At 34.5% G+C, this 18,883-nt stretch overlaps 1 protein-coding gene across 1 annotated transcript in view; it reads right to left on the minus strand.

The window, feature by feature from the left end:
• Positions 1 to 18,883, minus strand: part of LOC150104894 (xylosyl- and glucuronyltransferase LARGE1-like) — a 413,744-nt gene that overhangs the window by 13,999 nt on the left and 380,862 nt on the right. Inside the window, exons 17-19 of the mRNA XM_090396042.1 lie at positions 14,608 to 14,714; positions 8,241 to 8,438; positions 2,523 to 2,621 (exon numbers count right to left, since the gene is read on the minus strand). Coding sequence (XP_090252168.1) covers positions 2,523 to 2,621; positions 8,241 to 8,438; positions 14,608 to 14,714 — 404 coding nt within the window. The remainder of the gene's footprint in view (positions 1 to 2,522; positions 2,622 to 8,240; positions 8,439 to 14,607; positions 14,715 to 18,883) is intronic.

Consider the following 18,883-nt stretch of genomic DNA (forward strand, 5'->3'; position numbering starts at 1 on the left):
TGTCCACACGAAGAATTTTCCGCGATGAATTGTCTGTGAACCATTTTGAGCTGAGGTTTGGAAGTAGTGTTGGATAACAGTGGGAGAGAAGAGGAGATACTAGCCACTCAGAAATGTGAAGTGTGTGAAATTTTAAGTAAGCCTGATGAGGGCTGTGGAACTAGATGGGATCTAGTATATTAAGGGAATATGCAAAGGAACTCACAGTTCCTTGACTTGGTTGTTCAACACTGGCAATTGGAACAGTCCCAGAAGAGTGGAACGAGGCAGTTATTATTTAGAATTATGTCCAAAGCAACTAAGACTATGAGACCAATATAGTATGTCTATATTGAATGTGTTCTTCTAGCTGGTGCATCAGGTCTTGCTTGTTTTGTGGGAAGAGAAAACCTTCCACTTTATATGAGACTTGCTAAATCACCTTCAATCAAAAGGCCCTTATAAAAGTTTTTCACATCTCAGATGGGATGTGAACTCGACCCGAGTTCACATCTTGTGGAAGGAGAGAAAAACAGTGCTGCCAAGGGAGAGCCCAAGTAAGGAGCATCAAATCACAGGCAATATAAACACAAACTACATTTTGTGTTATTAGGTGATGGAGGTGTTAGAGATAGAGTACAAACTTGGATATAAGAATATAATTCTTTCTAGTGCAGCATGGGTTTTTAAGGAAAAGTCTTGCTTTAGTAATCAGGTTACTAAACCAGATTATATTTTATAATAAGATGACAAGTTTATTGGACAAACAAGATGCTTATATGGTAACGTTTCTAGATTTTTGAAACTGTTCACTAGAATCCCACATGAAAAACTACAAGGCAGGATTGGGATGGATAATCAGTTTGTTGCTTGGTTACAGGGACAGGTGAGTAATATGAATAGTCAAGTTGTGTATGGTGGCACAATGTCTCAAAAAAGGAAAGGCAACAAGTGGGATACCATGGAGTTCTGTTCCAAAATCATGTTCTTTAATATAATGATGATATAGTTCAAGATTTGAGAGGAGATTCAGTTGTTTACTGCTGATGCTAAATTGGAAAGAGAAATTTCAGGAAGCTTTAAATGTAATGTTTTTATTATGAGAAGATTTGAACAGATTAGTACTTTGGGAAGACGAATGAGAATTACAGTTCAAGAATGCTAAGTGTAAAATTATAAACTTTAGATAGAAGAGGGACTTTGTTCTATCTAAAGTCCCTCTTCTTTAGATAGAAGAGGGACTTTGTTTTGATGGTGAGGGATCTGGAGATGCTGTTGGATGAGAAGAGGATACAATGCAAAAGTTATACAGGTTATCAAGAAAACTGCTGCTATAATGAGGACTGATGAATAGGATAATGAGGTAACAGCTCCACTATCTTCTTCTTCTTACTCTTGTTCCTTATTCCATCTATTTTAGATCGGCCTCTTTTCATATATGAACTATCATGCACAATTTGGTTGCCTGGATTTCTTGGGAATTAGTAGTAGAGAGGATCCAGAGGCAAGTGACCAAGATGACAGGTCTGTGGAATGTTCCCTATGAGATATGAGAACAGATTGAAGATTTTATAGGACAGATGCAGAAGAAATTTTTCAATACATGACAAGAAGTGGATAGAACAACAGGCCACCAAGGAAATTGCATTAAGAGTATAGTTAGCAAGGGAAGGAGTACCAGCTTTTTTTTTTTTTTTAACACAGGGAGTGGTGAATAACTTCAAGAAGAAATATAATAGGTATTGCATGAATAATGGTTAATGTGGACCTCCCACTCCATGGAGATACCTATATAGGTAATAAGAATAATAATATAGCTCCAAGGAGTCCTTGGACCCTCTGGAGTGAAAAAAAGGTCAGGAGGAGGAGGAGGAGGGGGGGATTTGCTAGAAAATTAGCAGTGACTTCATATATCCTCAATTGGATCTTTTCTTTCACTCCAGAGGGTTCAAGGACTCCCTGGAGCTATATTATTATTGGATTTCTAAGCAGATAATAAAAATGAAAAACCCTGCTTAGAAATCCATCTGTGTAGTATAGTTATGGCTAAAGTCCCACAGCATCAATGCTATGCTGAAGGAAATTCACTACACAACCTACTACACATGAGTCCACAATATGTCAGAAGCATTTTAATGAACTCAGCATTGCATTGCAGTCAATTACAGTTCATACCAATAACTATACAATTTCAAGATGTGTTGTGTGAGGTGTTTTCTAATTGCCAGTATTTAAATATAAACAGAATTTAGTTAACATCAATCATACTTCAAATAAAATCACATTAAGTTTAATATCATTTAAAACTTCTATTCAGACTTTTCAGGTAAAGTTTAAAAACAAATGAAAAAGAGTAAATTTCATATTCTATGTGGAACAGCATTCTCAGTTTAAAAAATAAATATTCAACTTTAAAATAAATAATCCCCTGCCCCCCAAAAAAGAGAACATCATGGCATCTTACAAGTAAGCATATTTAAAGGAAAAAAACAGTAAGTAAATAATCAGTCAAATTAAAAATAAGTAATATATATTTTACTTACTTCCTATACTGTGAGCTTGATCTAAATTTGGCAATGTCAAAGCTTGGAGCATGAGGCATATGGACAATAAAGGCATTTGGAAGAACAATAAATTCAAACCTAACATAAAATATATTTTTTAATATTGCACATGTTTAAGATTTCTGCTGAAATTAATTTCTAATGTATAATTTGTAAATTACAAAATAAACAAAAATCTATATTTCACTAATAAATTTTGCAAGTTTATGGAAATTTATTCAACAAGTAGAAAAAAGGAATAGTATTCAAGGTTTATCAGTCAGTTGAAATTATCTAACAAAACCATTACAATATACATTTTATATTATTACATAATTATATTTCATGTATTTTTTAAAATTTAAACTCAGAGGGAGCCAAATCTGGGGAATAAGATGGATGTTCCAACAATTCATAGTGCAGATCCCTTAATTTTCCCATTGCCAAAACACCTACATTGTGGGCAGGTGCATTGTCCTGATGAAAGAAGATTTTTTTCTTCTGCAAACCAGGTCTTTTCTCACAAATTTTTTTGTCTAGTCTAGTTAAAAGATCGGAATAATATTCCCCAGTTACTGTTTTATCCTTTTCAAGATAATTAATAAACAAAATGCCTTTAGCATTCCAAAACACCGATGCCATGACCTTTCCTGCTAATGGAACTGACTTTGGTGCTGAACAATCAGCTTCTGTCCACTGTTTTGACTGTTGTTTGGATTCTGGTGGGTAATGGTGAATCCTGTCATCCACAGTAATAAATCGGTGCACAAAATCAATTTTATTCTTGTTAAAATGCTCCAAACACTGTTCAGAGATTTCCATGCGAGTACATTTTTGATCTGCGGTGAGCAAGTGAGGCACCCATCTTGCACAAAGCTTTTTCATTTGCAATCATCATACAAAATATATCCTACACATTCTTTTGAAATGCCTGTAGTCTCAGCAATTTCATGCACTTTGACTCGCCAGTCATCCAATACCATATTGTGCACTGATCAATGATTTCTGGTGGTGTTATACTTTTTGGACGTCCTTTATGTGGATCAATTTCAAGGCTGGTATGGCCACGTTTAAAGTCGGCAGCCCATTTTTTAATTGTTGAAAACAAAGGAGAAGAGTGCTCATAAACTGTTATGAACTTCAAATGAATTTCTTTTGGTGTTAAACCTTATTTTATAAAGAATTTTGTAACCGCATGATACTCAATTTTATCCATTTCATGGGATACAGACAACACTTTTGCTTCAAACAGTCATTGATAGAATGACTTGCAATTTCACGTGGATGCTTATGAGAAATGTACCAATTTAAAAAAAAAATCTTGCTGATAGTGTTGCCATCTATGGTCGAGGCCAAGAACTTTTCAGACCACCCCTCGTACATGGTGACACGGAAAATGCAACAGGTGATGTGCTTATTTTGACACCCTTTGTGCATTTTCCCCTGCAGAAGGCTATGTAGGGATTATCTCCTCTAGGAATTTTACAGGAATATGATTTCTTAACAGACGTTTACTTTTTCCTGATCCACTTCTCCTAAAAGTAATAACATTCCCATTCTTGACATATCTGTCAAAGATTTCACGTTTCTAATCCTAAGAAGCAGCAGCTCAAGTAAAATTAAGCAGATGTTTACTGATTTTTTTTTAAGTGATCCATTAAAATTTACCAGTCCCCCTCCCTCCCTCGATGATTCCCAGTTATATTACAGGGGTTAGAAAATCTATATATCCATATATAGATGTCTATCACAATATAAACCAAGTCAAGCTCCCATGCAAAATGTGCATTATCTGATGGTGTTTACAGTACAGTAATACCCCGACTTACGTGAATCGAGTTATGCGGTTTCTTATATGTACATATTCCCATCCCGCTTCACCACTAGTCATATCTTTCCGGCGCCGGCCACATTTGCCAGTGTCACACATACTGTGAACAAGCACTGACGTGTTTCGCATGGTCTTTATTCATACATGATTTTTATAGTCTACAAACCTTGTGATTGTTTAATGTTATGTTTTTGATAAAAATTTTATCACATAAAAAATAATAATGTCATCCAAAAGAAGCAAGTACGATTCTTCCACAGCTAGCAAGAAAAGAAAAACACTGACTTTGGAAACAAAACTCAACATTATTAAGGATTTTGAAGGATTAAGGAAAATAAGCTTAATTAAAACTCTTCGAGACAGAGCATACAATATCTCCAGCACACAAGAAAGATGTAATGAAGAACTAAAATACTTAACACAGATCCTCCAACAGAATGGATATGAAACAAAAACCATCAAGAGAATCCTTAAAATGCCTCCAGCTAACAACACAATAAAACAGGATTACAAAAACGCAATCGCGCTTCCTTATATCAAAAATGTTACAGACAAGCTAGCCAAATTAATGAACAAACACAACATAAAAGTAGCCTTCCTTCCTATGGAGAAAATCTCAAGATTCCTACATCCACCAAAACCACCTCATCATCCTCTTAAAAAACCAGGAGTCTACAAAATCCATTGCTCTTGCGGGATTTGCTACGTAGGACAGACAGGAAGATCTGGAGAAATACACATGGCTGAACACCAAAAAGACGTACAATACAAAAGAGAACAAAAAACGGGTCTTGCTTTCCATACCACTTCCACTGGACACGATGTACTCTGGCAAAAAACGACGATGTCATACATAGAAAATAACAGTTATATAAGAAAATTTAAAGAAGCTGCTAATATGCTAAAAAACCCAACCCAATGCAATAAAAATCAAGGTTTAATTCTCCATCAAGTGTGGTCAGCTCTAATAAAAAATCTACTTCAATCTGAGCTCGGACTGTATGAACGAGAAAGCACACGTGACATCGTCCAGTATTGTTCAACGTGAATAATGTTATATATCTGCATTCTGTTATTTGAGTTTTATGAATAGCCAGATGGTTATGATTTATATTTATTAATTCTCTTGTTTAAACTTTAAGTTATACTATTTACCCCCTGAAGATGTAAATCCTATGATTTACGAAACTTGTCGGGAACTATTATTTCAGTGTTTTATAGAACTGAATAATAAAAAAATGTGGTGTACTCACTGAAATATGTCTTTTGACAGTGAAGATGTCAGCGAGCTGTTAGACTCACATAACAAGGAGCTTACAATCGACGAGCAAAGTGATACTGAAGAGACGAAACCTCAGATCCAGTTCTACCAGAAAAGCACATTACAATTGCAAAATTAACAGAAGGTCTCGGCTTAATTAAGAAAGGTTTACAGATTTTGGAGGCCATAGATTCTAAAAGGAACGAATTGTAGCCACAAGGCAAGGAATAAAAAAATCATTAGCTTGCTATGAAGAAATTTTGCCTGACAAGAAAAAGACATTATGCCATCAGACGAATCTATTACATTTTATGAAACCATCGACATCGAAATAACTTTCTTTTTTTTATGTATGAAAAACTACAATTATGATTATATTTCTTAAAAAAATAGGTGTTTTTGTAAACCTTTTATTCCCAATTAACTAATATTTTGCATGTTTGTATATATAAATTACATGCAAAATTATACCCAGAGTCATGTGCTTTTTGTTGGTCCCACAAAATAACTTCAAGTAGAATATTACTAGTAACTGTAAAAAATAATGGAATGACAAATACTTATATGAGGGAGAGTCTGGAAAGTTCTGATAAGCACCTAGAACTAAAATGAATTAATTTTTATGTCTTCTTTATATATCCTAAAAGAAAAGATATTTCCTGAAAAAAAATTTTGAAAAAACATTTTTATATGAAAGAAAAAAATTTTTATGAAAACTTTTTTTTATATGAAAAAACATTATTCTAGATTCTATTGTTCTAAATGTTTATTAGAACTTTCCAGACTTCCCTCCCCCTCATATATACACCTATTTATACAGTCAACTTGCACTATAGCAAACATTGTTATAACCAACTACCACTATGTGGTACTACAACTCACCATAACTACTAAAGAGACAGGATTGAATCCTCCTGTAGACAAATGCTATCCTAAAAAAGATCACCATAGAAAACTATTCACTATAACAATGTTTCCCAAAGTGTGATTTATGGTTCAGGCTGATCCTCAGAAAATATAATTCAAATATTACATGTGAACTTGTTGATAGAAAAACAAATCAAGCTATACATGATAAAAAATAAAATAATAACAATAATAACAAAAAAAAATGTGTAACTACTGCTTATTTGAATTCAATAACATGGGCATATGCATGTAGAAAATATACACTTAGTCCAGGTATGTAGTTTAACCAATATCAAATACCAATAAAATATCAGATATATGCCACATAAAAAATGATGCTGGAAAAAAAAATTGGCCCAAGATATGTAAAATTTGAGAAATATAGGTAGCATTATAACTAACCATACATATGTTCCCTACAAGTTCTCCAGAATGAGAGGAAGCCATATACATAAAATAGGATAAATTAAAAACTAAATTCTATGTAATTACCGTACTATATTTGTATCCTGCATACAAAATATATATATATATATATATATATATCTTCTTCTTCTTTTCAACCATTTTTCTGTCCACTGCTGGACGAAGGCCTCCTCCAGTTCTTTCTGCCTTTCTCTGTTCTTGGCAATGGTTGACCAATTTTTCCCAACGTTTCCTTTCTTTTGGAATCCAGTTTGTTAGTATGGTGGTCCATCGCTCATCTTCTCTTCCGGATAAATGTCCAGCCCATTTCCATTTTATTCGCTTATGGTGAAGAATGATGTCAGCGATGTGAGTCTGGCTTCTTATCCAGGTGTTTCGCTTCTTATCTTTTAATGTGATGCCTAGCATCAACTTTTCCATTTTTCTTTGAGTTGTTAGTTTATTTGCCAGTGCTTTTGTTAGCAACCAAGTTTCACAACCATAAGTGATGACTGGAAGTATACACCGGTTAAATGTCTTCCTTTTTAAACAGAGTGGGACATCATATATATATATATATATATATATATTTAAATACATGCCAACCCCACACATGAAAAGTCACAAAACTTATAATTTATTAGTGCCATATGTGGATAAGTCAACAAACTGAAAGAAGAAATCTGTTGATAAGTATCTTGAAAGGTTGGAGGTTGCATTCTTTGGGGAAAATCAGTACAGGAGAAGGTTGTGTCCAAAACTAGTAGACGAGAAGTTTGGAGATGAATTAGGTACGGATATTGGCAACCAGCTCCTAATGTTCTTATATGATTATAAGAGGGTGACCACTGCAGTGGAGCAGCACCCCCAAAAATACTCATAAAAAGGCAATGTAAAAAAAAAAAGTGTCCATCAAAAGTGAGGGATTCATCAGTTAGTGAATTGCCCTCTTCTATGGGCATTCTTAGGAAGGTTTTTGATGTTCCATCCCAAATGTGAGAGCATTATTCTAAGGTGGGGTAGATATGGAATTTATAAAATGTTAGCAGTGCAGCAGAGTAGTTCACAAACTTTCATGGATGGCATGAAAAAAAAAAGTCCTTTATGATATTTCTGTATTTGGTATACAACATTTAGCACACATTACAATACCCAAGACAATAAATATTCAGACTGATTGTAATAACATTTAAATGAATACTTTTAAAAACAGTCAATATAAAGCACAAATATTTTTAGCCTTTTGTTCTTTCTATTAAAAAAAAACACTAAGATATGTGAATTTTCTCAAAAATCAAGATAAAATTAATACCCTTGTGCATAAAGTTCCATTATGTGAGAAACCTTATTCCATCCAAATCCAACGAATCTCCTGTCATATTCTGGTACATCACGGCGCACAACAATATAAGGCTCAAAATCTGCTTCCCATAATACACGATATGGAGTGGTAGCTGTTCTCCATTTGGCGAAGTTTGTTGGTGCATGGCCTCTAGTCCACACATGATACCTAAGACAAAGAAACTGTTTATTCAATTCAATTCTCATTTAAAATAAAATAAAGAATTAGGTTATTAAATTAAAAGAAATAGATGTGATTGTTTTTTACTTGCTTACAATAACTGTAGTATCACAAAATGAATTGTTTAAGTGTTTTTGTTTTTTAATTTAAGAGAAATTTTTTAAACATACAACACATTAATATTGTAAATGGGCTCCTACTCCTATTCATAAGGCTGTATACTGCATTCAAATATTAGATACTGCCTTACTCAATTTTCTCTGGACCCTTTTTAATTTATTCTCATCCCCAAGAAACCAGGCAACCAGATCTGCACACAGTCCATATGAGACCTGATTAAGGCTTCATACAATGGAAACATAACCACCTTACTTTTGCATGTCAAGATCATCTTCCTCATCATCATCATTGCCATAATCTGATATGAGGCCTTCAACTTATGCAACGTGATCTCTAAACTTCAGATTCCTGTCCACCACTACTCCCAAATCTCTCATCTTCTTCAAAATTCCCCATCAGGTGTATGCTTTGCATTCCATCCTTGTCTACAACATTTCAGAACCTTACTCTTTTACCACACTGAAATGGTAGCTTTACCTCACTTGACCACTCATACAGTCTATTCAAATTCTTCTGTAAGGCCACATCATATTATAAGTAATGAATGCACAAAAAAGTCTTCACATTTTTTCAATATATGATTCACGTTAATTTTTTTCTATATTTTTGCTGCTAATTTTTGATTCTCTAGCATTATTATTAGTAATGCCAATAAAGCAGTAATAATTAGTCATACCACAGGAAATCATCCTATATGTGACTTTACTTTCTTTAATTCATATTTATGAATTTAGGGACAACACATGCTAAAATGATTATTTTACTTATTATTAATAAAATAACAAATGATTTCGACCCCTGTATTGAGGTCATCATCCGTACTAAGATTTTTTACTGGCCTTGTACAGTTCAGGTTGCTATACTAAGATTTTCTTTTGGAGTTGCACAGTTCAGGTTGTTATTGAGCTACAAGTCGAAAAGTGACCTTTAAATATTTCTCTTGTTCTGTGCAGGAGTAGGTTTGCTCTAGGTAACATCACAGTTTGCTTTTTCAAACATTCTGAGAGACTAGAAAGCTCAGATAATGCATCTATCATTATTCCTAAAATTGTTTTTGAAGTACCTTTCTTCAAGTTTACTGGCTAGCCCTCGAAATGTTGCTCTTTCTTTACTATCTGGATTTTCATCATGAGCTTCATGTGTAAATAAACTGTACAATGATGCATAGTTATTTCAAATAGTCATCAGTGGATAGGTAGACCCAGATGTAAATACCCAGGGTTGAAGTGATGCAGAAGTTATACTTTACCATACGAATTGCCAAAAGGTGTCACATCACAAAATGCACCAAGAATTACTGAAATAAAAAGCCAAAAGGCTTCACTTCAGAGATGCAAAATTATTCAAATTAAGTGGATATTGAATCCAACATTATTTCAAAGCCGAATAGAGAAACTACAAGAGTTTCTCTATTCGGCTTTGAATAGAGAAACTCTTATAGTTTGACATGAAAGACTTAAAGCGCCTTTAAAGAGTATAATCACAAATTTGACAAGTCGGTGCATGACAGATAAGGACACAAAGTACTCAGAAATAATTAAAGTAGTTTTACCTGAGTATTGGCTGGATGATATTGCCGTGGACTATAGTGAACAAGAATTGAAAGATCTGTGTGTTTTGTTTACTCTGTGCTATCATGAGGTCATTCAATCTTATAGGGATTTTAAGCACAGTGGAGGTAAGCATGTGTCAGACAACATAAAGAAACTTCTGAAGTGTGTTGAAACAATACCAGTGAGCAATGCAAAGTGCGAGCAGTTGTTCAACAATATGAACAATATTGTGACACCAACAAGAATTGCGCTCATGGTTGAAAATGTCTCATCTTTGCTGACAGTAAATAGTTGTGGTCCACCAATTTCCCAGTGAGGTCCTCTTCCATATAATAAATGCTGGATGTCCAAAGGAAGAAACAGTGCCCTTGCTTACTGTAAAAAGAGACTTGATGCAGAGAGAGACAAATCGAAGGAAGCCTTGGGAAATTATTGTAGATCTCCTGCAACTGTTAACTACTGGTAAGCCCCAATATTTTTGTGTACTTTCCTGTACATTTCACTGGTTATATTATATTTCACTAGTTAAAGTCTGATGGCTTTAACCCCACTAGAATAAATAAATAAATAAAATTTTTAAAAATGTTGCGACAATCTAGCAATACCCTCACATTTATGATCCTTACTTTAAGGGCCCTGGAGCTTATTCATTTAGAATTTAATCACTGCTTTTATCTGGTCTTGTTTGACTAAAGGTGAGTTAGCTGATCTCATACGGACGTAGAGATTTTTTCTCCCAGAAACTCAGGTTTTTTATTCGTCCCTCAGAACAGACAAACTGGCCCCATGAACACACACACACACAGATCTACAGTAAAAAAATACATACTTAAAAGTCTCTCATTGGAGGGCACGGCCTCAACCGGTCCTAAGGGGACAGATGGGGGAAAACTGGGGGGGGAACCCTATATGACAAATAAAAACAAAACAATATATATACACACATGGTTGTTACAATAGACCTATGGATGCACATCATCCAAAAAAGGACTTTCTAGGATCTTGAAACAATTCACAGAATTCATTGGAAACAAAACGTACCTGATCCCTAAACTGAACCAAAAAAAAACCTCTGCAAATTTAAGGCTCGTGAAGTGATAATCAACCATTTAACTTCAACAGAAATGGTGGCCCAAAGATCTCTAACTGATAGAAGCTGATTATACATTACTGATAATGTAAACTGAATCAGGAAGCACTATCAGAGTATTCTATATATATATATATATATATATATATATATGCATGGAGGTTAATCTACTAGTAGAATTGAATAACAAAAACCGAGAAAAAAGGAAAAAGATTTAATAGTATCACATGACTAGTTTTGGCTTTTTTACAGCCTTCTTCAGGTGTTTTTATAAAAGAAAAAAACCTTAAACAACAATGTAACCAACGAAGGAACTACTTTGAATATGTTAACTGAAACGTTTTCACGTTAAATATGTATAGTGACTTTCCTGAGCTATTCACAGTTTTTTTATCTTCAATCTTTAAGGTTTTTTTCTTTTATAAAAACATCGGAAGAAGGCTGTAAAAAGCCGAAACTAGTTGTGTGATACTATTAAATCTTTTTCCTTTTTTCTCGATTTTTGTCATTCAATTTAAAAAAAATATATATATATATATATATATATATATATATGTAAATAAGTTTTTTTACCTTGGGTAAAAAAAAAAAAAGGACAAAATAAAATAAATGAATAAATGTAAATAAGTTTTTTTGCCCAAGGTAAAAAACTTATTTACATCTATATCTCCTTCAGAGATTCTTATTCAAAATAAATTTATATACCTTGTAGCAACTTGTACATGTAAAGTTGATAAGGCTCTGTATTACTTACTAAAACCTTGGTATTTAGGGTCTAGCTACTCACTGAGGAGACCTCAAAAAAAAGGTTGAAACCAGTCTGGGTAGTGACCCCACCCATAATGTATTGCAGTATGGAAAATACTAAGAATAGTGATCAGAGCTTTACCCACCTTTACAATGAGTTGTCTTGGTGTTGCACCACCTTTAGACTTGAACTATGTTCAGGCGCAAACTTAACTGTTTTGCTTACTTGGGATTAGGAGTAAAATAACCAAGTTTATATATATATACAGTATATATATATATATATATATATATATATATATATATATATATACTGCTTGAACATACATAAAGGGAATTTGATGATCATCAGCATATCTTCTACACTCAATGCTTACTCTATTTAATTTATGTCATGTTGGTAGGGAGGATAAAAATATGTGGTCACTTCTGTAGAATTAATATTGATCAATGGTGTGTTGTGGGATCGCCCACTCTATTAACCATACTTAACTGGTTATATAATTATTGAAGACTAAATTTATGGCAGAACTATTTGCTCAATATTCACTTAAGTGCATTTAGCAATGCACTTGAGCAGTGAATTTTTGTGTAGGTAGTCAATGGACAGGTTTTGATTTAACAGTTCCAAGTCTCATAGTAGTTATCTATCAACTTTTGCACATTGTGATATTCAGCTATAACTGGCACACAATATTCTGTAAATAAATATAAATTGCTTAAAGCTTTTGTTTGGAGTTTCCAGAGATGCTCCAAAAGTTGTTTCAGTGAGCATGATATAGTTTAATTTCTTATCTTCCTGGTACTGTTCTTTAGGTATGCCTCTTATGAAAGGGTTCAATCCAATGTCATGTCCAAAGTCTTGGACAGCAGGTTATGTTTGATTTCTACACTGCATAAACTGATGAAAACCCAGCATTCTAGAATTCAAACAGAAACAAGACTTATTTTGTGGCATTAGGGTAGGGTCTCCATTTTCCAATGTACTCATCAGTTTTTCAAGATATATATATATAAGCAAGAGTTCTTTCTTTCATTTAAAAGTTAACCTCTGTTGTTTTATACATTTCTGCTGTGTAGAAATCCAGTATTCGTATGGTTTTCTCTGATTTTTTTTGTCCTTTTTAGCTTACACCTGATGAAGTCTGTCCTCAGACGAAACTAGTCGTGTATATTAATAAAGTTTTTTTACTCAAAATCTCGGTTTTTTAGTCATTAAATAAAAAATTTTAATATATATATATATATATATATACTTATAATTTTTTTAGAAATGGTTTGTAGCAGATCATACATATACAGATTAAACAGTAAAAAATGCTAGCACTGAACACCTTGGGAGTTCATCATTCGGGTTTTCTAATTGTATACTGTGAACATCATTCTTAAACATGTGAAACTATCTGATACCATTTCATTTATAACTCAAATGCAAGCTTCTTGCAAAGAAATATTATAAACAGTTTCTTGATAAATTTTTGTCTTCATGCTGTATCATAGGCTGCCAAGAGGTCTATAAAAGCACTGATAACACCGAAAGACTTTTGCTTAATATTTCATTTAACAGTTCTACCATTTATTATAAAAAACATATTCCAAATGGAATGTGTTCAAGACTGTTTTCAAGTTGGTGAAGGAAAAATAAAGAGCACCGGGAGTAAAACCAACCAACCTCAGAGCCAAGTATGATAATGACTAACTCAATGCTAACAAAAAAGAGCAGCAGATGAGCAGCAGGAAAATGAGTAATCACCACTATGGTCAAAGCAGTATGCATAACAATATTCACCACCCCGTGTACATGGCTTGTGTATATTCACTTGCAGCTTATCTTTTCCAATTTTAATTTGCATTATTCTTTTATTTTTATTTTAATCTTATACATAATGAATATACATAATTTATTTCACATAAATTATACATAAGCCGACCTGGTTGGCTGAGTGGTTAACGTATCTGCTCTCCAGCCAAAAGGCTACAGGTTCAAATCCTGACATTGGCATAGATGTGTGTGATTGTAAAAATGCTAGTGGTGGCTGTGGGCAGTAGATGATGCTGGTGTAGTTGCGGTTCATTGTAGTTGGTGGATTGAGTGGTGGAGACAGAGTTGAAGAATAGGCTCCCTCCCTTGATGAGTCTTTGGACTCTTTGGAGATGCCATAATAATAAAAATAAGCACATATCATTAATACTGCCATGTATAGTACTAACTACATAATCACTATATACGAGTACATACATTTTTAATTAACCTATCCTCAACAGTAAAACATTTCTCAGCATCAACAGATAAGGATGTATCAAGTTACCAAAATCTGTAAAATTTATCATCAGTCCAACTGCCTAGGACTGTGTATGATTCAAGCGCTGGAAAGTTTCTAGAACTTTAGCTCTTGCCTTGTTTTAGTTATAATTTTGAATTTTCTGCTAGATGTTTGGTTATTATGACATATATGTATAACCATTAATTACAGTGTTGTGAAGATGGTGGTTTAAAATCCAGCAGCAAAATATCAGCAAGTATAATAAACATTTATTTTTATTAAGTGTTGTCTTTATATAATTAATGCATTTTTTTTTTTCAATATTGCCTAACAGAGACAGTAAAAACCGAATGGCATAATCATTTTAATTCATATCTACATACCTAAATGTGAAAAGAGTACCCATGTCCAGCATGGATAGTAGTTCGGCTTTTGACTTTGGAAAGGTCAAACGATATCGCTGAGTTTCAAAGGCTGGAACTATAAGTGCCTATAACAGTTTAAATAAAAACAGTGTTAGTTTCTAATTAAAAAAATTTTGGTTATTAATTAAATCTAAATTATATATATTGTTACGTCTTTGCTATTCATTGTAATGTCTTTAATTTTATGTCTTATATTACATGTACTAGAAATCAGTTTCTGACAAATTATTTTTAGATCGACTGTGCCAGCCAGTAACCAGTTCCTGATACTTAGGTTTACTCTACTAACTATCTCGACAATTTTATTTAGCATAGGGATCACGTGGTGTGCAGTCGTGGCTCCCCGCTCTACCTAGTATAAAATGCTCCCCCCCCACTTACACACAGGTCTGAACTTTTCTAAGTGGTAATTCAGTCTCAAACAACAGAACATACAAACTCTGATTTAAAAGAATGCATTTAATTGAACCAAAAATCATATACAGAAATCATGTAATAACAATATAAAAAAAAACAAGTTCATGCACAAATACTCATGCTACTGCAATAACCTCACTCAATTATTCTAAGCATTAAAATCATTCTCACATACTTCTCAATATACAGGCGTATATGATTATATTCCAAGAGCATCAGTTAATCAATCTTATTTCTGTACTTTGCATTAAGATTAAATGATACTCCAGTGGTTATGCAAATTTTGGTGATACAACGTTAGCTAGATACACTTGATATGTTCACTCAATTTATCAATTACTATCTCAGTTAAAAGCGCTTTGCTGTAGAATTTATACAAGCTATAGGCTTAATATAAGGAACAGTGCCTTCACACATTTATCACATATAATGAATCATCTCATAATTGTCCTACTATTGTGTCTCTCGTACACAGAAGTTAAGCTACAACAGGAAGGTCCTATCACAGATGATTAGTCCAAAAACGGATCACCTAGTTGGGTTGAGCAGGGCTATGCTTAAAGTTCTCCTTTTCATTTCCTCTGGTTCTATAATACTAGATATATATATAAGGTAAAAGATATGCACCTTACCGGCTATTTTCCTTAGTGAGGTGGTTCCTTAGCTTCAGTTCCAGGTTTTCCTCGGACGTGGCAAGATTCTTTTGTCGCTCCACTGTCTATCTCTTTCCTTTCTTCTCGAATTCCCTTTGCTATCCTCACATTGGTGGCAGATTCACCAATGGCTCTGTCTGCTGGTCTCCCGATGTTCTGTCGGACGTCTTGTACATGTCGGGTCCCACAGCAATGTGGAAAGTTGCTGGATAACGGGGACAAGTTTCCTCAGCCCTCACAACCTTTGAACAGGAACACAGGAAAAAATGCAGGAACAAGCCAGTGTTTAAAGTGCGTGCTGCTCCTTATATCTCATCCACGAGCACCCTCTCTCTCTGTCTTCGTCACTCACTTAGCCATCTCTGATTCGTCAGGTATCGATGATGTCATATCCTTTTTCTCGATGCCTCTCTTGACGGAACTGTTACGGCAGGGGTTACCGGATGATTATGTGGGTTTTCTGCTGTGTCACTGTCGACTACTACGTAGTGATCTGACCTTCCATTGATTGGTTAACATAATTTTGAATTGTTTAACATAAATTTTCCCTATATTGGGGATAATTCTAAAACAGTATTTGGACTACTTTACAACAATATTATTAATTAAGTGGATATACCTTTAGATTACAATTTATTTATTAATTCTTTACCCCTGCTCTGGAAAGTATAAGCATGTCTTTATCTTAAGTCACTATTTTCTCGTGTTGGGTCTGAAACAAATGGCTGACAGATGGGCCAGTTATTTCTGACACAACAATATATATATATATACTAGGGGGCTCTGTCCCCCCTGGTGCCTATGGCACCCAACCCCTCGAGTTCCGGGCTGGTAGGTCAGTTCTCCTTGAATTCTGATGACTCAAATTTTCAAGACTCTACACTCACCTTCGCTTGTCATTTCTGGAATCTTGATATTGGATAAGGATAAAAAAAACACGTCTTATGGAAAAGTCTTTATTTATAACACTTATTTCCATACAAGATTTTTAATATTTTTACCTCACTTTACTATTATGACAGCAACTCTTTTTGCAAAATTCATTTTTCCAAAATATTGCATTACAATTTTGGCACTTTTCAGTCATATCCCCAACATCATGAGCTGCTACTGAATCGAGGTTTGTAGTCTGACCTGATGCCTGTCGTTGTCATTCCCGAAATTTTCTCACGTTCAGTGGATGTTTTCACTGGCTCTTTGGATGGTGAGGGTCCCTGTTCTTCTTGCAGTTGTCGTTGTCATTCCCTACTTTCTCTCTCTCTCTCTCTCTAACATTCAGCAAGTGTTTTTGCTGGCTGTTTGTATGACGAAGGACTATTGTCATCAGAACTATGATTACGCCTTTTTCTTTTTTGAAAAGGCATCATTACATTACCAGAATATTAGTAAAATTTATAAATGAGCAAAAGAAAAATTAATTATTAAATAAAGGAGTCAAAATCATGAAATGAAAATAAAACATTTACTATGTTACTGACGAAGTGTGTAATTAGGCATTGTATAGAATGCCGAAAGTGGGACATCAAAGTATGAAACGCTTAGATTTTCACACATTTCCTAGGCATCCTATAGAATGCCAAAAGGCAAATGGACAAAGTATAAAATTCTCCCGGCAGTGACTTTTAATGTCGCAAGGCGAGTCATGTGACTTTTGACACTCACCTCAAACAGAGAGCCAGAGCACTTCCACCATTTGCACTGCTGGCTTTGTTTGACTTTTGATGCTCGCCTTGCTGCACAAAAAAATGGCTGAGCAAGTTACATTGTCCAGGCAGGAATCATGGGATGCTGACATGCAACAACGATTCTGTGAACTAACTAAAGTTCGAGCCAATGTTGCTAAAAACTGCGTTTTTTTAACCGAAACTACCTACCAAAAGTTGGTGAACGATGTGAAAAATGCTAAGATGGCTTCTAAGAAGATGCCACATGAATTTTAGCTGCTGAATCGCTATGATGTGATGGTTGTAGAAAAAAAGTAAGTTGATTTATCCTGTTAAAGAAGGTGTCAGTGAAATCCAGTTTTACGTCACAGATTCTGAGTTATTTAATGTACTTTATGAAGCTCATTTGGTTATTGGCCATGGAGGACGTGACAGAATATTGAAAGAAATCTCACACAAGTACAAGAACATTACTCATCATGACATTGAACTGTACAATCACCTTTGTGAGCCATGCCAGAAAAAACAAAACGGTGTTTAAAAGGGTGTTGTAGTGAAGCTCATGATTTTTTTGAGGTTCAATTCCTTTTGTCAGGTCAATCTCATCGATTTTCAGTCACATCCTGACAGGGAATACAAGTTTATAATGGTATACCAAGATCATCATACTAAGTTTATGGTTCTCAAGGCTCTGACATCAAAGACAGTGGAAGAAGTGGCATATAACCTCATGGACATATTTACATTGCTTGGAGCACCATCAATTCTACAATCTGACAATGGCAGAGAATTTGCTAATAATGTGGTGAGAATGCTTAAGGAGTAATGGCCGACTTTGAAGATCGTCCATGGCAAGCCTTGCCACTCACAAAGCCAAGGAAGTATCGAAAGAGCAAATCAGGACATTGAAAATATGCTGTGTATGTTGATGCAAAATGAAAAAACTGACCGATGGAGTGAGAGACTACGTTTCATGCAACTTATGAAGAACAGGGCATTTCATTCTGGGATTAAGAGAATACCATATGAAGCTCTCTTTAGCTGCAAAGCTAAAGTGGGTCTCACAACATCTTCCTTGTCCCAATATGTTTTACAAGACATACGGACTGAGGAGCAACTGGAAAAAATGATGGAAAACGTTCAAACAATACAAGAAGAAACAGATCACCCTATCCAAGAGAAAGAGTCTATTGCACAAAACACAGACAAGACTGTAGTCCACGATGGAAGAAACAAAAGTGGTGATGAATACATTATCTATCAAAGAGGCTTCCGGGTCTGTTACCTCTGCATCTGTTTGGAGGTAACCAGTGGTGCCCATATGTGCAGAAACTGTCACCAAAACGTTCATGCTGCCTGTGGACATGAGAGTAAAGACGATGCAAGTGAGAAAATAGAAGGATATGATGTTAATATTTTGTGCACTCTTTGCTTCAATATTGAGAATGCTGTCGAAGGTAAAATTCAATCTAAATTGAATCTGGAAATACAAGCCATAAA

This window comes from Typopeltis vanoorti, chromosome 7 (assembly GCF_054136105.1).
Source record: "Typopeltis vanoorti isolate ZY-2024b chromosome 7, IOZ_Tvanoo_1.0, whole genome shotgun sequence".
NCBI classification, from domain to species: domain Eukaryota; kingdom Metazoa; phylum Arthropoda; class Arachnida; order Uropygi; family Thelyphonidae; genus Typopeltis; species Typopeltis vanoorti.